The following is a 26,170-nucleotide window of genomic DNA, read 5'->3' on the forward strand; positions in this document are numbered from 1 at the left end:
GAACAGGGGCCCAGGAGGTAACGAAACCGAAGAATAGGGTATTCAAATCGGGGATAAAGAGAAGTCTGCATTTATTTCATTCCGGCTAAGCCGAGCAGTGGCTGCAATCTGGTTCATAATTTTCCTTCTGATAAATCCATTTATTACAGGAATTCCTTCAAGGAGACAGCACGGAGCCGGGCTAGAGGGGAGCACAATGACAACCTGGTGAATGTATACAATTGGATGAAATAAAGCAGCGCGAAAACGCAGTATGCGCATCACCAACCCGAAGTGATGAATAGCAAAACAGGGAAACAAGACTGTATTTGTGGTGTAGCCTGTCCAGAGTATTTTGCTGTGCTGAGGATCGATCTATTTCTCCATCATCCTCCCCTTGCCGGTGTTGGAATATAATGGAGAGCTCCAATGGCTCTGGCAGCGAAACCAAACCGCAAAACCACCAGTTGGAAAAGAAACGGTTGAACAGAGCACCTTCCCCGGCAAGACCTTTTCTGAAGGATGTCCACTCCCGGTCGCCTAAACCACCTGCAATTGTACCAAAATCCCCCAAATTGAATAAGCAGCAATCATCCACAGTGCCCTTAACCAATCGCAGCTCCAGACGCACCATAACTGGAGCTAAAGACAAACCAGCAACGGTAAAAAGTAACATCAAGTCCTCTGTCACAAAAAAGATCATAAAGGTCACCCAACATGCAGCACTTGAGCCTAAAATCGCCAGCAAAGGGGACAGCAGCAGTCCTATCCTCGTCAAAGGCAAGAAGGGAAAATTAGCCTCACTATCTCATAGTCCGTTCAGCCATGGTTCTCCAATACGTGTTCCAACTGGTGCTACCCACGGCAGGGTTAGTCAAACTGACAGCAGCTCAGATTTATCAGATTGTCCTTCGGAACCGCTGTCCGACGAGCAGAAGCTCGTTCCGGTTGCTAGTAGCGATGCAGAGTCGGGCACCGGCTCTGGCAGTGACCGGGATCAGGTGGGAGCGGATAATCCGCTGCAGGCAGCATCATCCTCAGAAGCTACCGGAGGGGCTGTTGCTCCATTGCGCGTAGTGGAGGCTGGCGCGGCGGCGGCTTCTCAGGCGAAGGGAAGCATGTCTCATGCTCAGCACAGCACAGGTGCACCCGGAGAGAAATGTAAACAGGAGAATCCATCAACAAGCGCACAATTTAAACTGGAAGGAAGCAAGTATTTCATTGAGGAGGATTTGCTAAGGGAGATTGAAGATCTTCGTTCAGAAAACGACTACCTCAAGGTATAAACCCAAATCTATTAATCTGAAGTTTGTCATAATATTGTGTAGCCTATGCATAGTTTCCTCAAAATTGACAGTTGTGGCCATAAAATGCATGTCAATTTGATGAAGCATATATCGTCTGCATCACCCATTGCAGAACATGGAATGTACAATTGAGTATTATCAATATCCTTTCGGGATTTTGCAGTATTTAGCGTTCAGATTTTATTAGTAGTCCACCAGTTAGATTCCACTTTTGGTTTGATGGAAACTGGAGGTAAACTTGACTGATTTGTAGGCTACCTACATTACAGTTATAGTACCAATAGTACCATCAAGGATTGCAATCCCAATTTCAGGATATTTTCCCTTGACATGTTGTAGTTTCTAGATTATAAGGATATATCTGCCCCCAGGATCACGAACATTACAAAGTACCTTCTGTACATAAATAAAACATATTCAAACAAATTAGGCTATTTGATCAAGTTTGGAGGAGGGGAATTGAACAGGAGATGATGCGGCAAAGTATTTGCCATAATGTTTCAGATGTACAAAGATGGATTCATATGCATGTCACCATGGGATTCTCCCAATTTGATCACAGCTCTGTCTCTGCAGCTCTCTGGGAAGACAAGAGAATTAATCAGCTTTACTGCCTCTAGTCATAATGGCCGTTTCCCCCAGGACTTGATAACAGTCCCTTATCCCATGTGTTTAGGGTTCAAATGCATGCTTCTGTGACTGTCTGTAAGCCAGATACATTATCCCACAGTCTTTATCCCCCACACAAGCAGACCTAACTCATCCCTTTTTGATACAGAGCAGAATCTAGATACTTTTTGTACTTTAAGTCTTGTTACTTTAAGGTTAAAGTTACACTCATAGCACCAATCAGTTATCCACATATTCCCAGCCCCTGTCCTTCCACAATTCAGTTCCTCAGACGCTGTTAATTCTTTGATTGGACACATCAGCTCAGAGCTGCACAGTGTCACAGCTCATAAGACTCACTAGGATATGTTTTATTGGAGGGGGAATTAGAGACAAGCGTGACACCCTTTATTAAGAGCACTGTGTGACAGACTCAGTCTGACCCTTTGCTTTTAACCTGTTTATTGATTTGGCTAAAACTAAATTGTCATCGGCTCCCCCACAATTGTGACAATTGGGATTTTCATTCATTCGGAATAAAAATAGATTCAAGTTTCAAGTTTTATTGTCAGGTGCACAGAACAACACAAGGTCAGACGGATTCAGTTCTCATCGTCATTCCCAGGTGTTTCCCTGTCTCTGATCTCTGACTGTGTTTTTGTTCACGTGTCAGTCAAGCCGTGTGCTCTGTCCTCAGGGGAGTTGCAGTGAACAGAATGAGCAGGGTCAGCTATCAGGATAGAGGTCAACTGCTCTCCCCTAGAGACTTGAAAGAAACTGCTTGTACGCTATCCTCATCCTGGCCAGGCTTCTGTTACCTCTCAATGAAACATTCACACACGCTTGTGTTTTCCAGCTCGCTGTAGTTGGGGGTATAACACCAGTTCGTTGACTGAAAGACGAATATCTCAACGAAAGCCTTATTGTTGATGCACTAAGATGCACAGGAAGCGCACAGTCCCTACTGCGTGACTGCTTATCGCATTGCTATGCCATACTCGCGTCCTAACTGCACCTGACCGTTGAGCCGTCCTCACCCCTGTGTGCCGGCCAGGATGAAGTGGATGAGCTGCGGGCCGAGATGGAGGAGGTGCGGGACAGCTACCTGGAGGAGGAGGTGTACCAGCTGCAGGAGCTGCGCCGCGAGCTGGACCGTTCCAACAAGAACTGCCGCATCCTGCAGTACCGCCTGCGCAAGGCCGAGCAGCGTAGCCTGCGGGTGGCCCAGACCGGCCAGGTGGACGGGGAGCTGCTCCGCAACCTGGAGCAGGACCTGAAGGTCTGTCTGTGTGTGTGCATGGGAGTGTGTGTGGGTGGGTGCCGGCGCTCTGTGTGAGTTTACACAAGTGTGTTTGCGTGTGTGTGTGTGTGCAAAGCGTGCATACTCACATCCCCCCGTACACACCTGTCTGTCGATGTATTCTCAGAGAGAGAGAGAGAGAGAGAGAGAGAGACATAGAACAGTTTTGTGTTTTGTGCGTTATGTCCACGCGACCCCCCAGGTGGCGAAAGACGTGTCGGTGCGTTTACACAACGAGCTGGAGAGCGTGGAGGACAAACGCACCAGAGCGGAGGACGAGAACGAGCTCCTCAGGCAGAAGATCATCGAGGTGGAGATCTCCAAACAGGCACTGCACAACGAGCTGGAGAGGGCCAAAGAGGTATGATGGTAATGCGGTCTGTGACAATGATGAGGATGATGATGATGATGATAAAGCTAATGATGAGAACCGGCATCATCTAACTGGCCATTCAGAAGTCAGTGTGCTGTACTCCAAACAGCTTTCAGATGTTATGTGAGCCTATGTTTGTGTATAGGGTAGTATTCTGTCTGTTTCAAATCAATGGAGATCATTGCCCAGAGCAATGAGGGTCACTGGAGTTAATCATCTCCATTAATCATTACATGGTTCCCTAAGCCCTTCAGGGTAGAGTTTGATCAAATACAAAGTTTGGGTATCTATCACAAATATTAGAAACAGTTTAATGTGTAGACATTGAGCCCCAGACCTTTTTTACTTACGTGTTTATTATACGGGTAGTGTACGTGTCAACACTCAATCGTGTCTTTGATGTTGCTCATTAAGGTGTCTGTGCCTGGTTAAGAGACGTGAAAGAGGAGAAGATGCGGAGAAGCTATTCTTGGTGATTGGGTTTATCTCCTTGCTTAAGCTAATGAACTGTGACACAGGCAGGTACAGTGTTGTCTGGGAACACAGGGGAACTAGGCCAGAGATACACACACATTCAGTGTGCGGTGACAGTCAATAGTGTTGTTACTGTATCTCACCATAGGGCTCGACATGTTCCTATTCACTGGAGTAATATTCAGGTCCTGAAGGTCCGCCTGACCTGCCGGTGTCTGACCTTGCCAGGACAGCTTGCTGATGCAGCAAGGATTCATTTCTCCTGACTGCTATTGGACGTTATTGACCTTTTCAGTGGTTTGGGAGTGGTGTGTCTAGGCCACCCTGTGGGTGCAGGGAGTAGGTGGCACCCCCTACGTGGTGGCCTTAATCTGGACTTCAAGTTAACTCTGAGGGACAGCGACCAGAGCGAGAGACTGGCAAGCTGACACCGGGACCACAGGAAGCTCAGAGGGATGGATGGAGAGAGAAGGGGAGGGAGAGACACGGAAAGAGAGAGCTGTTCTAGTGCACTGAGTGATTGCAGTTTCTCCTCCACTCCCCTGAGGTTTGCCCCAGAAAAACACTGGCAGCCTCTGGATCTGCGCTCCACACGTCACGTGACCACCGCTCCACTTCCTCACAAGAGGTGTTGATTTTCTGTGCATTGTCCAACATTCTCTAATTAAGCAGGACAAAGGTTCATATAATTATTTTCCTCATGTAAGGAAAAAATCTCATTCTTTAGGCTCATTAAGATTTTTCTGGTGTTAGGGATTCTTCCTCTTTTTTCTCAGGATTTAATAATGTATGCTTCTGCCTGCTGCATATTTTGTTTTATTCCCGCAAAATTCATTTTCAATATTCAGTATTATAAATGTACTTTGCAGCAAATGTCAAATGCCTGATTCTAAAGTGTAATTTCAAAAGATACATCACACACATTCTTTCTCATGGAGAGGAGCACACGCAGCTGATAAGAAGCATGTTCTTAAGAAGAATGTTGTTGAACCGGACAAAGCGCTTACTACTTGGTCATTAACCAAGTAGCTGGAATCCATGCATTTCATTTTGACTCAGTCTCCTCTATGTTGAAACGCTCGACTCAAATTGTTCATGAGGTAGAGAAGTTAAATAAGTTAGAAAGCCTAAGTAGAAATCCCATATTTCTGTGTTGAAATAAAATGTAAGTGAGCTACAGTATACCAGTGAATATGGGGAGTAGAGTAGAGAGAGAGAGATAAGAGAGAGAGAGCTAAGTGAGAGAGAGCTAAGAGAGAGAGAGAGCTAAGAGAGAGAGAAAGAGCTAAACTGGACTGAGTAGAGTAGAGAGAGAGAGAGCTAAGAGAGAGAGAGAGAGCTAAACTGGACTGTGGGCCATATGCTAGCAGGTGCATTACGCTACAGTAACTCCCCACCCTGTCCCTGTCCGTGTGCTATCTGAGGGAGCACAGTGGGACTCTGGCCGAGGGATTGGCACCCTGGCTTGGATTAATCCAACAAGAAGGCCTGGTTATGAAACGGCTTGGCATGTTTCAGAGCCGGACGCTTGGGGGGGGGAAGAGGAGGACAGGCGTGCAGTCAGATGGCTGTGGTGGCCTGTCAGCCTGGGATACAGCCACAGCTTACCAGCCTTTCATAAACAGTTTAGGAGAGCCGGTGGCCACAACCGTCTGTTGTAGTGAGTAGCTGGGCATGTTGCAGCTGCTGTCTCCGCGTGGTGGAGGGGAACACAGTAAACAGGGAAGGAGAGGATGGTGGAGTGGTTTAAATCATGTCTTTCGCCTATTGAGAAAGCCTTGCCGATGATGCGTTCAATAAAGCATCGCCGACGCAAAGTCATATCACTAAGAGATTCAGATGATTGATTACTTGTTATCAGAATTCAAAGATTTGCCGAGCCTTGATTCAGCAGAGTCTACTACAGCTTCAGCAAACGGTCCTGCTCATTGTGTGTCGGCACCAGTCGGTCAGCATGGCTGCACCAACAGCAGGAAACGCTAGCGTGTGACATACAGTAACTGCAGTGACAACATCGATAGAGAGGGAGAATTACTCTTGGCTGCTTTGCTTGATAGCATTGACCCACACTCGTGTGTTCCTTCACGTGCACACTGAGTAGAGGAGATGGAGTTTGGAGTCTCAGCAGATCCTGGTTCCTCTCTGCTGCTAGAAGGATAGCAAAGAATCTCATTGACCTAGTTAATGTATTTTCTCTGACTCCACCAGTGGAGGAAAAGAGAAGAGAGAGCGAGGGGAGGAGAGGAGGGCGAGAGCAGCATAGGAAGTGTGCTACTGTAAGAATTGACTGCAGTGACACACACCATAGGAAGCTGTGAACAAGTCCCTGCTGACAAGACTAGATTCTATAGTGACTGGTGGGATGGACACTGTCATATATGCACAGAGCACCTAGCTCAGGACAAATGACAAAGAAAAGGATTTGGCCTAATCCATTCTGTATGAACCCAGTCGTGTCCATATAAGGATTTATGTGTCCTTTGATGTCAAATGCCCTTTAAAAAAAATCGATTTGCAATATTTTGCATTAATTTTTCGAAGTGGGTGAACATGTTATCGCATGCTACCTCAACAACACTGACTCGTGTTCCCTCTCTTTATCAATGAAACAGACCTCACTCTAATCCCCGAACCCACTCCAGCGGTTAAGGGGATGAGACGAATCTGTTCTCAGTTAAACACATCTGTCAGAGACTCCTCAGCCCAACCTCTATGCCAGAAGTGTGAAATGTCTAGCTGCCTTTTTGGATCCCCGTAGCTGATATCTATGGTTCTAAATTCAATAAATCCTCAACCAGTCTTGGATAATCCATCAGATTTGCTCCGAGGTGGACACCCAAGCCAAGCAGAAAAAAAGATTAATGGAATATGAGCGTTTAATCTGGTCTGAAAAGATGTAATCATACTTCAGAGGAAAACATTTAAATAGTAAATTGTATTTGCGTTGAACATCTCTGCAGACTGCACACTGAGAGCACAGGTGAAACCCACTGGAAGAGGAGCAGACAAATTCCTTGCAGTTTTCCCCCCATCACAGATCCTCCTCTCCTACCAGTGTTTCTATAACTGCAGATATCCTATGGTGTCTCTAAACGGATTAGAGTCATATGCAGGAGTGGTGACAGTATTTTGGCAGACCCTTGTCTGCCCTGAGTCACTGTGTTTCCCAGCTCTCTCCCAGTGAAGCGTCGTCCAAAAAGCAGTGTGCTCGGATAAGGATGTGCTCGACAACATCGCAGGACATGTTCAGATTGAGGGCTCTGCTTAAACTGTGTGGACGAGGACAATGCATCGTTTGACTTGGCAGGAGCTAGCTCAGTAGGACTGTCTCTGTGCTCTGGCCAGCGAGGGCCAGGGGAAATACTCCTCAGAGACCAGGAAGAAGCCAGGGCGGAGGAAGAGTTCCAGCTTCCACTGAAACAAATTGCTCTTGCATGTCCTCTCCTGTAGCACAGTGCAAACAGGATGTGGATGTGTACTGTACCTTTCAGGATAGCTGATAATTCGTTTTGAACAGACTGTCTCACTGTCTGATCCATACAGATTCCCTCACGGAACAGAGATCGAAGGATGGACTGCAGCTTGTTCTCTGTCAGACTTGGTCATGTACAGAGGACTGGCAGAGCAGATGTGTGCTCAGTATTTTCTCGGCTTGTTTTGTTGCAATCGAGAAGCCATCATTTAATAACGACTTCAGCAATAAAAAAAAGACGTGCCTCCCTGGTTGAATGCTCCACAACTACAGTCTCACTGAATATAGATCAGATAGACTTTCCAAACAACACAGGATATTCAGAAGAAAACAACAGTAGATAAGGTCCAGGTCAGTATTGCCCCACTTGTTTAACAGAGCTAATCCAACAACTGACATTGAACCTGGTTACCCTTATTTACTAAACCCTGTCATTAGAACCATATGTGCCAGGCCATCTCCTGTCCCACTGACCCATATCTCCCCCTGGCACTAACCCCTCCTGAGCCACCTGAGCAGGCAGCTTGGGTCTGGAGGAGCGTCTAAGCCATCTGTCTCAGCGCTCTGGACTCCTCCTCACACGTCACAGGAAGCCGAGTACGACTGATCAACACAGCCCTGGGGACCGGCCACCGTCCCACGTCCACTAGGAACATCCACTTAAGCAGGTTCCAGCCCAGGATGTGGGCCACCATCTGGCCTGACGGAGTGGCTCTCTGGAGGAGAGCGGAGAGGTGCTGCCACCTGAGGTCTGGGTGTTGGTTGTGACAGTGGTCCTCGGGGACGGCACAATATAATTGGTCCAGCTCTCTGCTGGCCTCCTTCCTACTGCCTGGGAACCTCAAAGCAGGCCCTGCGTGTTGAGCCGTCAGCCCCTCCCACTCATTACCGAGCCATTGTGACCCCTTTGACACAGAGGAGTAGTGAGAGAGATGAGGGGAGGGGTGCGGGGAAAGGAGGGGCTCATTATGAACCAGCTGGGCCCCCTCTTTTCTCCACATCCCCCCCCCCCCCCCTCCGCCATACACACACTCTCACACACACCAATCTGGCAGATAGGAATGAGGGTACATTGTCTGGCTGGTGCCCATCAGTGGGAGAAGAGGCCTGTGTGGTGCCAGAGGGGGAGAGTCCTGGGCCGGCTGTGTGGAGCAGGACACACAAGGATACACCAACATCTATATTGATGCACTAATAGAGCTGTAGATTTTGATTTGTAGATATAGTATAGGCTTTATCACTTAAGACATGTGGCTAATGGCCACTGGCTTAGGAGGAGGGCTCTTGAAACAACAGGACACATGGTCATTATTTACTGGGGCCCCTGTTGTCTTTTAAGTAGCTAGAATCCCTAACTCTGTGTTAATCCTGGGCTGAGGGTAATTAGTTGCTGATAAGTTCTTAATTAAGATCTATTAATCAACAGAAAGATGTTTACAAAAAGAATAGTTTATTATTATGTAGTAATGGGCAAAGCTAGTTCAGGCATCCGGGCGTTGTGTTGTCAGCTGACATCGCTCACGTGATCACACAGGTGTGTTTTATGAGCTCTAGGACTCCCCCTTTAGGGACCATGAGTGGCATCACGTAGTCACAGCCCGGACGTTGTGTTTATTGTAGATTGGGATCTTTTATGGCATTAATTATTATTTTATGTTGTTGGTTTGGCCTACAGTCCATCGAAATACATTGCTATCCAGACTGTTACTGTGTGCAAAAACATGACCGATGAAGAGAATCTACAAGGTAAATATAGAAACATCTGACACATCACTCGATGCAGCGGTGACTTTCAATACCTGCCTACTTCTAATAAGACCTGATGAAATAATCCTTTGAGTGACAGAGTTTAGAGGACCTTCCCAGTCTCTTACAGATGCACATGTGTTATGGCAGAAACAGTAGGGCAAGCGTTATTTGCCTGAGGGCTGGAGTCAGAGGTGACTGTCTTCTTCCCTGGCATGAAGAACAAGGGATGATGTTTTCCTCCATGTCTCTTCCTTTACATGGTTCTCCATGTTAGAGCAGTACTGCGGCCCGCTGGCACCATGCCAACTGCCATCCCAGAATACTCGGTGGACCTGCTGGGTAACTTGTCGACAGATGACAGATGGCAACTTTCCCCCTCCTCCAGGGTTGTCTGTGCCGTGAAATCATTTATAGCGGTTAGTGTTGCTCAGCAAACTCGACATAAACTAACGGAGGCTGACTTGGGCATAAAGGTACATTTATAGGTTTGGTTTAGACTTAGCTTTAGTGGGATGACCTTTCATTAATACCTCTTTCACAGATAAAGCACACAAATGCAGCTGGCCTACATCCATGGATTCTGAATGAGATGGCTGTGGGTCATTTAAGAGAAAGACAGAGTGGTCACTGAGGGCAGGGCATCTTGTGCCCCTTGTTTTTATAGCAGAGTCATCCAATTAGTCCCGCCCCCTCTCTCCCATTGGGCTTCACCACGAGCAGCTCTCGGGAAGGTTGCCAGTTTCACTCTCCTGATCCCTCTATATCAGAAGGTGACGAAGGTTGTTAAGACCACTTTACATTACATAAATGCCTCTATCAGGCTTTGAACAGATAATTTGTTAGAACAGGAGAGTATACAGTATGGTAATATAAAAGGCTCTGATGTTTCAAGAAGCCCAGCCGTTCAATAACTAATCACCTCAGACTCTCAGCCTCAGCTCGATAATAGGTTAATGGATATTTAGAATCAGACCGGCCTATTTTGGCCAGCTGTTCATCTTATGTCCCCAGTGTCCAGTCCTTCTACTTCCTTCTTTCTAACAGTCCCGTCGCCATGGCAGCCAGTGATGGGCAGCTCAGTCAGGCGTTGAGTCATTAGTTACTGTGAGGCTTAGAGCAGGCTGGCTTTATTACTGTTCACTGGCTGGCTACTGTTACTGATCTGTGGATTTGTTACTGAAGTGTGTGTCTGTGTGTGTCTGTCTGTGTGTGTGTCTGTGTGTGTGTGTGTGTTCACATGCAAAGGCACATACCGGCACAAATGTGTGTTTGTTGTGCATACAAATGTGCGCACTTGAGGGGGGATGAGAGAGCGGTGTGCAGGTGGCAGGGCAGCTCTGCCCCTGTGTTGTGGAGACACAGCAGACACAGGAGCTGGCTACAGTAACAAAGACAGCATTTACAGTAGCTGCACATCCGTCTGTGGTGGCAGGCCTGCTGATGGTGGCTGCTTCCACTGTACCCCCATCTCTCTCTCTCTCTCTCTCTCTTTCTCTCTCTCTCTCTCTCTCTCTCTCTCTCTCTCTCTCTCTCTCTCTCTCTCTCTCTCTCTCTCTCTCTCTCTCTCTCTCTCTCTCTCTCTCTCTCTCTCTCTCTCTCTCTCTCTCTGTCCTCTTACAAGGGGACATGCTGATCATAGCTCTTAATACTTTCAGCCAAATTACTATTCAAGATTACACACACATTCACACATACTGCTCTATCATAAGAAAGTAACTGATACTACATGCTACATGATACGACGTGCAGGTTCTTTTTATCTTGGTAGGAATAACGAGGAGGCTATTGCTAGGAGGAGCGTGCGAAGGTTTCAGTCCTTATCACATTACTCAAAAGTGGCTAATTATACCTTTTGTTTTGAACTGTTTAATTTAGGGTCATTACATGCTTGGTAGACTGCAAAAGGAATTGTATGCAATTTGCACTTCATTGCAAATTACTTTCATGTTCTTATTTCCCTAAATAGTGATTAACAATTGTGTTTGTATTATGTCCCTTGCCAGTTGGCATGGCTGTTTTGAACTGAGGCCAGATAGGACACTTACGAGGCAGTGTTGTTTCCGAGAACTCCACGCCATGCTGGTTTGGAGTGTTCTGATTTGGACTGTTCTGATTTGGAGCGTTCTGGTTTGGAGCGTTCTGGTTTGGAGCGTTCTGATTTGGACTGTTCTGATTTGGAGCGTTCTGGTTTGGTCGAATGTGAGGGGAAGCAGTCTGACAATCAGACTGACGTCCCAGCAAGCTCAGCAGAGAAGAACACTGACCCACTCACACACACTCACATGTGCACACACACACTCACACACAAAGCTATCAAGTCTGCTGTTTAATTGCTGCAACCACGCAAGAATGTGTCACAGGGTGTGGTCCAATGGGGGCGGTTGTCTGGAAGTAATATCCACATACATCAACAGTATGGCATCTACCCGGGTTCTTGATTTGAAGAAATAATATCCACTCTTATATTAACAGAGTGAGATTTATAAAGAATCGGGGGAAATCTGACAGCAGTCTCCCGGTGGCTTTTGCAAAGTCTCTGAAGGCCAGAGAACATCTTGTTATTGATAGAGAAGAAAACATAATTTAGGAAAATATACTGTAGGGAAGACATGTAGCAAATTGTGTAGTTTTACAGTAAACTAAAAACTCTTGCGACAGCATGTGGATGTCAGGGAAACAAGTTATACAAGCACTAGAGCATGTTAACAACATGGTAGATGTGCCAAATTTATACTAAAACCGCCATACTATTGACTGGGATTAACAAATGACGAATATATTCAAGTATGACGATAAGCATTCTGTATACATTACCACATTCCACATTCATCCACGTCTACCAAGAAAGTTGTACTTTGGAGCAACAAAGGAAACATGAACATTTAAACAGAATGCTGTTAATGTGTAGCCGAAAAAAAGTGTCTACAACGAAGGAAAGGTCTGTATTTTTTATTGATATGGTTTTTATTTTCACAACCAACATGCTTTGGTTTTCAGGGTTCTGCACGGTAGTGTCGAGCTAGAGGTGCCATACTGCGTCTGTTTATAAGATGCTCACGTCTGCTGGGTATTGCCTGACATTGCAGTGACCTCCATGTGCTGCTTCCAGGCTGTCTCGCTGCTACACACTTTACACACATGCACACACAGACGCACACACGTCACACACACAACACACAGACACACATCACACACATCACACACAGAACATCTGATGCACACACTTTACTGGATTAATTTAATTCAGTTAGCTTTGACTGGTTTAGGTATTTTTAAAATACCCCTGTCACTGCTATTCTCAGAGACTGTCATCCGCTTCAGCCAAAGCAGTTTGTAGCCCAACGGTGCCCTATCCAACAGGGGAGTTCAGTACACTAGGGAAGCCAGGTTTGCCCTGGACAGCTTATCCATTTGCAGTATAGGCCCATTTACACTATAGGCCAGTGCTGGTGCTGAAGATTGATAGCGAATGTAAAAATAGCAAAGTGTGCTGACAAATCACGTTGTACTGTGAAGTTGAAAGAGGCCATGTTTCCATAGAGACACACACGGCAACATGCCGTGTGTGTCTGTAGTAATAGTCCACTCTGGTGTGATAATGTGATTAAGGAGAGAACATCATAGGCTCTCACACGTGGTCATAAGGAAAGTTATAGAGTGCTTCTTTACCAGCTTGTCTAGCGAGGCTATTTTCTCAGGTCATTCTTGCTTGTATAATATCTGTGTGAACGTTTTTATATGGTCTTATCCTTCCACGCTCTATTGCTGGTAAATATATGGTTGTACTGCAATTATAAATCAAGGCTTTGTCAGTGATGTAAATAACCGTCCGAGTCCCACCCGATGAGTCGCAACACTTCCTTTTGTGTGTGATGTCACCCTTGCTGGTCACACCGCACTTCCTGTATAATCTCATTACTGGCAGCAGACGCTCTATTTTACACTCCACACACCTTGCCGTAAACAAACTCATAGGTCAAGCTTTTCAATCTGATAACAAATAAATAAACTTCTCTTTCCTTTCTGTTCCTCCCACGTTGGATTCCCTGGATGTGTTTTTCTTGTGATGTCACAGCAGGATGGGACTTGGCCATATTTTTCAGTATGCATCAAAGGCTAATGTAAGACTCTTGAGAGGCTAGATGAGAAAAACAATCTGTTAAAACCATTGAAGGGCCAGCACATCCATGCATTGCATTTAACATCCATGGAAGAGAATGTTTGAAGTGGTGCAGTGTTGGACTGTTTCTGTAGTAGTTTGCTGAACCTGAGGCACATTCTCTGTGTTGCAGGAGTGTGTCCCCTGGGTCCTAGCTTTACACCCATGGATGGTTTGGCAATTCAACCAACCTGAATGCAGCTTTTGACAGCTCTGTAATAAAGTGGTGTCTTTGTTTGAAAAAGTGACTCCTCCACGTTATCCCAGCCAAGTGCACACGTACACACATGCTGACTCTCACACACACACACACACACACACGCACACGCACACACACACGCGCACACACACACACACACACACTCTTCTTTCTGTTGCCATGCAGGCATAAAAGCAGGCAGGCAGGCAGGCAGGCCCAGCTGGTGCAGGGTGCTTGTCTGGTGAGGCTGGTTACAGTCCCCTGGGCCCTAGCCAGACTGGTGGATTAACAGACTGTAGTTATACAGCGATTACCCCAGGACTCAATGAACAGGCACTGTGGGCTTTCTGTATGTCACAGCCCCCTCCCCCTCCCCCACCACCACCTCTCATCTTCTTCTTCACCCTTTCTTGTCCCAGTCTCACACATGGCTCATCAGAGGCATCAGGAGGGTGGGGGAATGGGCTGTGTGTGTTTGTGTTGGGTTGGTAACAGACAGCACATTGAGCAGGAACAGCAGGTGACCTGAGGGCCCAGTCTGCCCACCAGTGATAGGAGCATTGGTAATGATGGCTGTGTGTTCATTCATGCCATTCAATGCTCAGTCACTGTCTCAGTAAAGCTGTTACAGTTGTGGTTTGTGGGCAGGAATGTTCATGTATTTCATGGTCTCTGTTGCTTATTTTGCTGAGTCAACAATTATAATCATTACAATGTTGTAGAACTATAATAGCTATTCAGTATATCAGTAAAGCGAGATTCCTCTATCTTTCTCATTCATACTCCAAATGGATCATATTTGGTGAGTATTTGTAAACGTAAACCGAACAAATTTAATTAATGACATTTTGAAAACCCTTGATGTGCAAGTGGAGGGATATACCATATTTTCTTCTTTGGTTGTGCTGTTGGTTGAGTAAACAGAATGTTTTCCCTTAGCACACTTTGTTGATCAGCTTTATGGTGAGAATGTGTTTAATCTCTCCAATTAGGATGCAATGGCAAGGCCTTCTTATCGAAAGATAAATCTTAATCTTACAGCTGGTATCCTCTCCATTTCACATCTTCATAGGACGGTTTGACCCCATCCATATTGGGATGTTGAAGTGTTCTCTCCCGTTCTCCTCTTGTGTCTGGCTATGAATCTGGGTACAGCAGCCATAGGGGACCCTGGGAGTCATAGTCTGGGCCTTTAGAGATTTCTGTGAGATGCTTTAATCCGGTGTCTCCCAGGAGAGATTAGCCCAGAGCAGGAATTAAGGGCCAGTGTCAGGGATCCCAGCCCTCACTGAGACCTCAGCTTCCGGCAGGCCATCTGATTGGCTGGGGGTGGGGGCCCTTTGGACACAAGACTGTTACTAATACTGATTTTACCAGCTAGTGCTGTGTGGCATCACAGTGGAACTATCACTAGTTCCAGTGTGATGGAATTGATGGTCTCTTCTCTTGGCACACGAGAGACATGTCTTTGTCTCACCTTAAGGTGCGTGGGCTGCTCTGTTGTACACCACTCTGCTTGCAGGCTTGCAACTGAAGAGGTGTAAGCAGTGAAAGTAGCTCTCTTTCACATGTGTTCCTTCTTTCTCTCGATGCAAAGAGAGGGAACTCTCCTATCAGAGAGAGAGAGGGAGAGAGAGATAAAGAGAGAGAGAGAGAGAGAGAGAGAGAGAGAGAGAGAGAGAGAGGGAGAGAGAGCAGACAGAAAAGGAGATGCTGAGGGTTTTTTATTGCAAATCTGACTCTGCTGTCTCGTATCAGAGTTACTTGCTTAAAGCAATGCTGCCTTTCATATACACATAGAATTACCAAGTATTCAGAGTGTGGCCAGTAACCTTCCATTAGCATTTGTGAAATCAAACCTACTCAATACCTTGAGAAGATTTGATACGGTGACAGAAGCTCAAAGCGCTGGATGAGGAATCAGACTGGAGTGCCAAAAGGCTGGAGGCTCCTCAAGGCATGACAGTGGGTCGAAGCTCAATTCAGACTCAAGGAGAATACAGAAAGTGTGTGAATGTTGGTGCTTTTAGCCAACACCCTGTCTCCCACCCTCCGCCCTGTGTTAGGACCCGTGTTTTAGGTCCGTATCTAAGTGGGCTTTCCCTACTTGTAACCCAGCCAGGGAGTGAGTCACCGTCCATCTCCGGGCAGAACAAGGTCACCCTCACATTTTCCATGTGTCTGGCCATAAATGATTCAAGCTGGCCGGCAGGACTATTTAAGTTAGTTCTAATGCTGCTTGGCGAGGGGACTTTTACAGCATGGTGGACTTCCCTCAGATGTGGAAATCGTGACACAAAGTTAGGTTAACATTCAACAGAACAAGCTGTTGTCCGCATGGAGGTACAATTATTCATGCTTTATAGCCTTTCAGCTGAAATAATTCTTGTGGTCATGAATTTGAAGTTGCTGGACACTGCAGGACCATGTGTGTCCTGAGAGGGTGTGGTCACACAGGTCAGCAGGCAGGCGGTGCCTAGCAACATAGCTGTCACATAGATCATCTGGAGCTTGAAATACCCTCAGCAGCCATCTGGACCTGGGAATAAGGTTCACACTGAGGAGCTCAATATATTCATAGAGGATCGCCTCTCCCTTTCACTCTCCCCGTCGGCCTCTCTCTGTGAGTGTGAGCCCGTGTGAGCGCACATGACAGTGCTCTTCTTTATACGCTCATCATGCCTGTGTCACAAGAAAAGCAGCGGGCTGGCTCCAATTGAATGATTGTATTTGAAAATGCGTCAGTTAAACCCCTAAGCTAGCGTGCGGAAGGACGCTTTTGATCCAGGCTTTGCGTGCAGCCTCCAGTATTAGAACGCATTTCCCCATTGGACAGGCAGATGCTTAGCAGCCAGTATTGTGGATGCCTTCTGAACCGCTGAATCTGAGCCGGGATAAGACGCCTGTCACTCTGGGTTGTGGATGGAACTGTTGCTCCATGCTGCATCTTTAACATGGCAGGATGGAGCGTGGCACCGCACACGGCTCACTGCTCTCTGCTCTCTACCCTCTGCTCACATCACAGGAGCAGAGCACTGCAGCTATGCATGGGTCTGTAGAGACCTAAGAGACCAGTTGAGACCAGTTGAACTTGTCTTTATCTTGTCAGCTTGGAATATTCTGGTGACTCGGACCTTGGTGTGTTGGTCATGTGTTTTGTAGGGTGTATGAAACATGGTTGTACTATAGTTGCGCCGCAGTACAATCTAGATTATGGGACTTCCCTCATCTGACCCCTTGACTCAGTTACGCAGGAAGCTTTCCATGACGACCAGATGGGTTGGATGGAACTGCCTTCATGAAGATGACTCTGTGCATTTATCAGGGACTGCCATCATGCCGTGTCATGTGATCTGCATTAGTAAAAATGCTTCCTTATTAGATTTGGCCTTTGACTTGACGATGAGAACATTATGTAACGCATCCACATTAGATTAGCGGCCATGTGAATTTATGCAGTGTCCCTCAGCCTGTAGAGTCAATGCATAATTCATTAGTAATTGCATGTATCCATGTAATATGTACTAATAATACATAATTATTTTTCATTATTGCAGCTGCCATGATCTTATTGTACACCGTAGTGTCATCAGTAGTGTTCTGCATCTGCTACTTGACTTTTGAAAAAACAGCATTCTGAATGGAAACCTGCTCACCTGTAATCTCTTAGTGGTCTAGTTGACTAATTTGTTTTGTGCGATAATGAGTCCTTCACATTTCTTTTGTGTTCTTTTCAGACTGCGTTAAGGAGGAGAGGGAGCAGAGAAGCATTCAAGGACAAGAAATCCATTAACCAGGTAGGCCCTTCCCTACAATGTAACACTGCATGTGTGTGTGTGTTCAAACGGCTTCACACCAAACAATTCAGTCGCGTCAGGCCCTCTCTGCTCTCTCCCTCTCTCTCTCTCTCTCTCTCTCTCTCTCTCTCTCTCTCTCTCTCTCTCTCTCTCTCTCTCTCTCTCTCTTTCTCTCTCTCTCCTGTGCAGGAGGACAGTGCAGACCTCCGATGTCAGCTCCAGTTCTCCAAAGAGGAGTCCACCTTGATGAGGAAGAAGATGGCCAAGCTGGGCCGGGAGAAGGATGAGCTGGAGCAGGAGCTGCAGAAGTACAAGTCTGTGTACGGAGACGTGGACAGCCCCCTGCCCCTGGCCGACTGCCCCGGCGGGGGGCCCCACAGCACCCGGGAGGCCGAGCTCCGCCTGAGGCTGAAGCTGGTGGAGGAGGAGGCCAACATCCTGGGCAGGAAGATTGTGGAGCTGGAGGTGGAGAACCGGAGCCTGCGCTCGGAGAACGACGACATCCGCTGCCAGTACGAGAGGGACTGCTTCGGCCGCGAGCCCTTCTCCAGCGTGCCCTCCTCGCCGTACGGCGGCGACGCGCTCGACTCGGCCAGCGAGCTGCGGCGCCACCTGCAGTTCGTGGAGGAGGAGGCGGAGCTGCTGCGCCGCTCCATCTCCGAGATCGAGGACCACAACAAGCAGCTGACCTCGGAGCTCAACCGCTTCAAGTTCGGCCCCGGCGTGGGCTCGGCCGGGGGCGAGGAGGCGGCCGGCGGAGAGGCGGGGCTCTACAAGCCCGGCAACGGCAACGCCGGGAGCGGGGTGTTGATGGAGGAGCTGAAGGCTGCCCGGATGCAGATCAACGAGCTGAGCGGCAAGGTGATGAAGCTGCAGTACGAGAACCGCGTCCTGATGTCCAACGTGCAGCGCTGCGACCTGGCCGCTCACCTGGGCCTGCGGACGGGCAGCCCTCGCGACGGCGACGCCGAGAGCGACGGCGGGCACCGGGAGGCCGCCGAGGACGAGGAGGCGGGCCGGATGCTCCTCCTGCACCCCAAGCGGGAGGGGCCGGTGGGCGGCGAGAGCGACTCGGAGGACCTGTTTGAGAAGACGGCCACGACCTCGGGGTTCGCCAGCGTCAAGCCCTCCGACGGCAGCGAGCTCAGCTCCGCCGAGCTGGCCAATCGCAAGAGAGAGGACCGCGAGACGTTGAACAACGTGAGGCGGGAGGCGGAGCGTCTCGGGAAGACGGTGGACCGGCTAATCACAGACACCGACAGTCTGATCTATGACGGCAGGCTGATTGTGACTGGCGCAGAGAGCCTGGAGGGCGGGGCCTTCAGGGGCGGGGATCACTCTGCAGGGGGCGGGGCCAAATCCGACTCCCAAGTCCTGGACACCATCAACTGTCGTATGAAGTCCTTCCGCACGGAGCTGCATATCTTCCTGGAGAAGGTGGACCACCTGGGGGAGGGCATGAGGGACAGGGTGGAGGACCTCTCGCCCATGCCCAACCTCACAGAGTCCAGCAGCTTTCTGTCTGGGGTCACCTCCATGTCCCGGGACTCTCCCATTGGAACCCTGGGAAGGGACCTCGTCACGGACTTCCAGGTAACCTCCACAATTGCCGTCGCCCTTCTCCCCTAATCCCGTACTGTATGCTGTCACCTGCTACATCCAGATATACAACTTGGCTGCTTTTTTATTTTGCAAAATATATCATGAAATATATACAGAAGCCCTGCCAGTATGGTAGCAAGCCTTTAGGATCTAACGTTACTGTGTAGATATTCCCATGACTGTAGCAGAAAGGGCGTTTTTTGGAAAGCATGCATTATAAGGTATTGATTTACATTAGCCTCAAAATATGTTCACATTGTTTCCATAGAGCCAATACATCCCAGATGTACTATTGACAAACTGGCAGTGAAACTAAAGTTGACATAATAGTCTGGTGAGACTTTAAAATGGCAGTAACAAAGGCTTGATTTGCAAAGTCATGTTAAACTGTTTGGCCAGTCCAGATTCATGAGCGCTAGAAAACCCAAGGGCCTCTTTTTAAAGGTTGCCATTATTCCTGCTCGGTCAAAACTCATCCAAGTGAGTAGTCAGTTGTACTAAACGTGATCCTAATGCAGCAAAGAAAGCGTGCGAAGAAGTTGGTTTAGTTAACGAGGTTACCCTCCAGACACCCTCTCCCCACACACAACGGTAGGCAGTTCATAAATACAATCAACAGTACACACTACAGCCCCTCCAGATTAGCACGGGGAAGGTGGTGAGAGACCGTGCATAGCCACCCTCAGGCCCAACCTAGGGGGACACACAGCAGCCCCTGCCCACACGAGCCACCCAGCTCAGCCACACCGGCACCCACCAACACCCCCCCCCACCCACTGTACCCTCCACCCCCATTGCTTGGCACTGCCGCTCTTTGCTGCATCCACATCCGCATACCCATACACACCCACCCCCCTCACCCCGCGGCCCTGCCTGCCTGCCTGCCTCCATCCGTGCTCTCCTCCCTCCTGCAGCCGCCTGTCTCCCGTCAGCAGGCTCTAGGGAAGGTGCTGGAGAGGGTTGGAGGCCCCCTCCCAGTAAGGCAGCTTCTTCCCTTTGGCTTCTTTAAACTTTTTCATAGCAGCAACAGGTCTAGGTGTCTTGAGAATACATCTCTACAGGCTTACTACACGATGCACTGCCATCGTTGCAGCCATTGACTGGCATGTTTGTCAGCTCTCATCATGACACACACCTGAAAGGTTAGTTCGTGGTGTGACCTCTCATGCCATGAACAGCATCCTTCTTGGGCTGTGTAAAAGATGGCTCCTGAACAGAGCTGCGGATCCTAGATTCTGTCTACTGTGAGTTGCCAATGGAAGAACCCTGCTGGCTTGAAACCTGCTTTCTGTCCTTGTTTCATTGAACCTGCTGCCTAATATGAGTCAAAACACACTGTGCTCCTCAAAACAAGATTGTTCTTATCGTCACTAAGCACTGTTATTGGAAATCTATAAACCAGACTATCATTTGAAAAAACTCTTTTCGATTCTCAAAATAATATATTTGCGTCAAACCGACCGCTCATATTCCCTGCTTCAACCCTCTGCCTGTACAAGCTTGCTATCAGGCTGGGTGGGTGTGGGGGCCAACACTTGTTTTACTAACAGTCAACAAAAACTAAGCGGAAAAACCCTTGCACTGCCCCCATTGAAGGACAGTAGAATACAATTTCAACACTTCAGAGAGATACTGGATAAATGCTGAGGTCAAATCGAGGTAACCAGGAATGTAGAATGTTGACAGTGGACTGTTGTTGTCAAGGTCCAATCTCTCTTAGCTCACTGCTTCTGATGCATGGCTGTTCACAGGCACGTGTTTACTGTTTAGCAACTGGCGTGCTTACCTGGCGCTCTGCAGTTTGCCCTGGTTCTCTATCAGCTGTTGGTTTGGACTCATGTATCCCTCATTGCATGCGCTTCATAACCAGTGTTTTGCATTCTTTTTTCCCCCCCCGAACCCTCTCTTTGTTCCTCTTTGTGTTCCCTGCAGATGTTTCAGCCCATGATTTTGTTCATCCTCATTCTAGTTCTCTTCTCATCTCTCTCATATGCCGTCGTCTTTAAGTTGGTCTTTCTCTTTGCGCTTTTCTTCGTACTGTAGTCCGTTCGTTCTTCTCCACGCTGTGTAGCTTTTTAGTTGATTTTTCCCCCCTGCTTTGTCTTCTTCACCCATTTTTCGCTTCTGTTTTTGTCGTTTTGGCTTTCTTTACCCCTCCCCCCTGTTTGTCGTTTTCGTCCGTTGGCCCACAATCCGCTTCACGCATACCCCGCCCTCCCACTACCCACCCCCTCACCCTCCATTCAACCACTACCCCCTTCACTACCCCCTCCGCCACCCCACCCCCCCCTCCCTCCCCCCTCCCCCACTCACAGTCCGGTCAGAGGGATGAGCTGGAGTGGCGTCTAGGACAGGAGCGAGTCGTGGAGCCCCAGGGCCCGGCCCAGAGCAGGGGAGCGTCGGGACCCAGTAAATACCACAGGCCCCTGGCTTTAAGAGCAGAGGTCAGTGCCTCCTCCGTTTGCCTTCACCTGTAGGACTGAGCAGGGAGACAGGCACCACCAGAGTCCACAGGTGGCCTGGAATGATACTGCTGCACTCTGTAGGCTGGGTGTGTTGACCAGGGGGCAGGAGGGGGAACATCCACAGTTAAGAAGACTGTCATTGGCAGTGGTGACACTGACTCCAGCCTTTCTCATTTTTATATTCTGAACAAGATTTCACCTCATTCACTTTCTCTTTTTTCATTTCAGTTTTCTTCACTAAATATTCCACTCCCACGCACATATTTTAGTGTTCTTTTGTTGTTGTTGCTTTTTAAATTGTGGTATAATATACCCCAACAAAACAGGTTTTGAAATCCTTGACTTACAGCGGTCCTCTGTATCAACTAGAAACTTGAACTGTAAATCTTCTTCCTCTGTTATTGATGTAAAAACACATCTATTGACTTTATGCTAATGTATGGGTGAGTAGGATGAGATAGAAAAAGGAGAGCAGTGGCTATATTGTGAGTTGCCCTCTAAAAGGGTATGTGATAGCAACCGTGTATTGCTGTATACATGGCCTATACTGCTTAGACTTGCATAAAGCCTAATGTCTGAGTCTGCACAATTTGTCCTGTGCAGCAGTGATTTGTTTATGTAACGTGAAGTGTTATTTGACTAAGAAATAGATTGATTCCGAATTGATAAAGATTATTGAATATAGTCTAGCATTATCAGTATGTAGTTGCTGGCTTTTACAAAGAGAAAAGCCAGCAACTACATCATGACAATGCTTTGACTATACTGCAGATGGAGAGGATAATTTTCTAAACTATCGTTAGGGCTAAGGCACAGTTGGTTTGGATAACCACCCAACATAATCTGTGAAATAAAATGAATCTAGGAGTGAATGAGGGAGCAGCTTGGCCATGGCAGGATTAGGAGTGTATGTGATTTGCATTTGACATTGGGAGAGAGAGAGAGAGAGAGAGAGAGAGAGAGAGAGAGAGAGAGAGACCAACTGAACTGCTCTACAGAGCAGAGAGCTATCTCCCATTATGGGTTATGTCGCATTTTACGACAAAGGCCCTAACTCATAACTGTAAGTGATTCATGGCATTATAGAAATGATCCTTTCATGTGATATAAGACATTTAGTCAACAATTTTAACCTTACAAGAATGCAGGAGACAGGTTCCATCTGGTGAGTGAATAGTGCCCTTAGTAATGAATGAATGTATCAAGCGAATGTTTCTCATCCTGTTGCATGTAACAGAAATTGATGTTGGTCTAGAAAACCCAGGAAAACAGCTTTTCTCCAGAGCCCTGACATGAACTGTGTGTTGGGTTTTGGGCTTGTGGGTTCAGCTCCGCGACACGGCTGGCGCTGAGGCCCAGTTCCGTCTGGATCATGAACGCAGGCTGAGAGCTGGGCCAGACGACCGAGAGGTCATCTTTGGTCCTATGACACAGGTAGGACAACCGTGAACCCCTTATTGTTAAGGTTTATCAAATCTGAGAACATCAAGCTTTCTGTGACAAACAGGCTTTGAAGAGGCTCCCTAGAATTGGACCGGGAAAACCAGCCCAATCAGACATTGTTACACTTGTCATTTAAGCACAGAGGAAACAGCAAGCAGAACAGTATATTGTATTCATAGGACAATATCCGTTCACTCATCTCAATCGCTGCAGTTGTAGTTGTTGATCATATGTCCAACCTACCCCCCCCCCCCCCCCCCCCCCCACAGGAGGAGGAGCGGAGGCGTCTGGAGGTGCGTCGGGGGGGTCTGGAGCTGCAGGGGCTGCAGCAGCCCCGTGAGGCTCCCTGGCTCCAGGAGAGAGCCCTGCTGCAGCACGAAGTGGGCCTGTTTCGCCACAACACCATCCTCTTCTACATGAAGCTGCGGTGGATCCTCACGCACTGGAGGCTGGGCCGCCGGGCCGACCCGGGGGACGACGCCGCGCACTCTGAGGTCAGCAGGCTGGCGCGTGGCCGCTAACGCTAGCCTAGCGCGTGGTGGGATGTGCCTCCGACAACACTTTGATGCACGGGCATGTACTCGTATGGTATCTGATATACTGAACCTTATTCAAGTAGACGTATATAGACTTTGTAAAGCTCTCTCTTGGAAGTCGCTTTGGATAAAAGCGTCTGCTAAATGAATACACGTAAATGTGTAGAGTCAACATGTACTGGATCAACTCTGTCTTTGAGGCCTTTGTTCCTGAGGAAGAGGATTCTGCACTGTCTCTGAGTTCTGTTCTATCTGTTCCAGTATGAGAAGTTGGAGAACATTCCAGAGCTGGCAATGATCATGGAGCAAGGGGAGGGGGAGATGGAGAGAGAGGAGAGGTCCTGCATCCCTCAGACCCCAGGGGACACCCCAGACCAGGGACCTATGGTTGTGCTCCATTCCCCTGAACATCTGCAGCACCAGAGACAGGTAGAGAGCCGTGTCTGTGCCGATGCTGCTAGACTGAGCCTCAAACTGTCATTTGTATTTGACCCAAAGCCTAAAAGATTTCCCTTCCGAAGCATCTTACTCATTTTTGAGTGTGTTTTTGGCAGCCATTCATTGTAACTACTTAGCACAGTATGCAAATGAGAACGACGACCTAGATAGCTGGATGGTTATAGCAATTGTTATGAGTGCATAACTTTGCATGTTGACATGAAAACATGTATCCACTGTCAGACACAAAGGAGACAAACAGCAGTCTGTTCAAATGCATGTGGTACAGTTTTGTGCCAGTTAAAGGAACGTGTGTTCTAACAGTACTCTGGCAGACATGCATTATTCAGTAGCTCTTAGTGCTCTGTTTTGTCCAGCGTTTAGATTTTCCCTAACTTTAAGAAACTGGTTTGTAAAGTGATCTGGTATTTTTGTTTCAGCCCAAACAATTTTACATTTGTGTATTAACCACCTGCCTGGTAGGCTATTTTTAGAATGTTGTATGTGGGGGAAAACTCACCAAACATTTGATCACACCTCAGCAGAAAACTAGAGTAGCACTGAAGATAAACCCTATCAAGCAGAAGATAATTCTATATTTTGAATATTATTTAATTGAATAATTGTTTGGATATTATTTCATGAGCTCCATCATAGGAGTGTTTGTTGTTTCAAGTTTGACCTCCTTGTTGGCTTTTCTCACACAGCCTCAACACATCTACTCTCTTCTTCCCTTTGCCATTACCTGGCTGTATGTTGTACACACATCCCCGTCTGTGTTACACAAAGTCCTTGTCAGGGACTATTGTTGGCTCAGGGCTCTCATGCAAGAAGCTGAGAGTTTTCAGGAGCACTTTCAGAACATAACTACACTTCTTCAACCGGCAAATACTGGCAGGCAGGAAGCAAAACAAGAATTGTTTAGATCACCTGTTCCGTGGAGAATATCGGCATGGCAGCTCCAATGTGTCAACTGTGAATGTGACATGGATTCCGTACTCTTCCTCCTCTTCCCTTCTCCCCCCCTCCGTAGGTGGGGGAGAACCGGCGTGTGCTGCATGCCCTGCGGATGTTGCTGGAAGAGTTCCGGACTGAGCTGAGGGAGGAGGAGACCAGACGGTGCCAGCTGCAGCAGACCTACGCCAACGAGAAGGCCTCCTGGGAGGTGAAGTGGGCAGAGATGCAGTGCCACGTTGCACAGGTACGTATGATGTCATGTCCTGCTGCCTGCCTTGAAGGGTTGAGGACCCCCAAGAGGTTAGAACAAAACCAATGCTTCAAATTGGTATTAAACACCATGATGGTGAACTCTCAGGAGAGCAATCATTCATTTGACAGGGGCAGAAAGGGTTATGGCTCCTGCCAGTCCTACATCGATCTGCAGCATGGGTATGGCTAGCTTGAAAAGTACAATATGTCACTGATCAGGGTCAGATGCGGCAACATTTGGGATCTGCACCGTTTATCCTTGTGTTTGTAGACTACTGCATGTGTGGTGTGGAAGCTCATATTTTGACAGTGTCCTCATTTAAATTATTCTCATATATATATATATATATATTTGAATCCTCTTACAATATGTTCTGGGATCATATATAGTTCATATGTAGCAACAGTGAGTCGACTTGACATATTTTTTATCTGTAGTTACTTATTAAATTATATATTCTGCTTCAAAACATGTTTTTTAGATGACATGGCCTGCTTGTCTGACAACCCATGTGGGCTTTTCTGTTGGTCACTGATATGGTGTAGCTTCCAAAATATCTCTCTATATTTACACAGCTCCATACTGACTTTCAAATTTAGTCATCACATGCTAAAAGAAGCTAAACACATGTAAAGTAAATCTGAGTATGTAATTTAATGACTGTTAAAAGCCCCTTTGAAGGGATATTAGATGTTTGAATGAGAATTATGTAAACTAAGGATGTTTCAAGACTATGGGATGCACATTTTTCCCAGTGTAAGAGGCAGATACGTGTTGCTTGCTCTGCTTTGTACTATGACGTTGTGTGATCAAAGGCAGCGTGCAGATAACAGAGCTCTCTACACTGCAAAGGAGAAGGGAGACCTCAACAACTTCCCTATCTCGCTCAACTCCTTTGAAGTCTCTACAGTACACCCAAAACTGGAGTTCAGGCTTCCCCCATGAGTATATGTAGTTTGAAGTATAAATTTGGGAATGGAAAACCAGCTCCTATTCCTGTTGAGCATTGATGGAAATACATTTGTTAACAAGATCATAATTCTTATCTCATCAGGCAC

The 26,170-nt window shown here is 47.4% G+C and overlaps 1 protein-coding gene across 1 annotated transcript in view; it reads left to right on the forward strand.

Moving 5' to 3' along the window:
- The first annotated feature begins 395 nt into the window (after nucleotides 1-395).
- mtcl1 (microtubule crosslinking factor 1) overlaps nucleotides 396-26,170 on the forward strand; it is a 33,362-nt gene continuing 7,587 nt past the window's right edge. The window contains exons 1-10 of the mRNA XM_084708207.1: nucleotides 396-1,259; nucleotides 2,950-3,174; nucleotides 3,398-3,556; nucleotides 17,359-17,418; nucleotides 17,608-19,011; nucleotides 21,336-21,464; nucleotides 22,815-22,919; nucleotides 23,198-23,422; nucleotides 23,726-23,893; nucleotides 24,936-25,103. Coding sequence (XP_084564333.1) covers nucleotides 396-1,259; nucleotides 2,950-3,174; nucleotides 3,398-3,556; nucleotides 17,359-17,418; nucleotides 17,608-19,011; nucleotides 21,336-21,464; nucleotides 22,815-22,919; nucleotides 23,198-23,422; nucleotides 23,726-23,893; nucleotides 24,936-25,103 — 3,507 coding nt within the window. The remainder of the gene's footprint in view (nucleotides 1,260-2,949; nucleotides 3,175-3,397; nucleotides 3,557-17,358; nucleotides 17,419-17,607; nucleotides 19,012-21,335; nucleotides 21,465-22,814; nucleotides 22,920-23,197; nucleotides 23,423-23,725; nucleotides 23,894-24,935; nucleotides 25,104-26,170) is intronic.

Source organism: Hypomesus nipponensis, chromosome 10 (genome assembly GCF_054491055.1).
Source record: "Hypomesus nipponensis isolate SF chromosome 10, ASM5449105v1, whole genome shotgun sequence".
NCBI lineage: Eukaryota > Metazoa > Chordata > Actinopteri > Osmeriformes > Osmeridae > Hypomesus > Hypomesus nipponensis.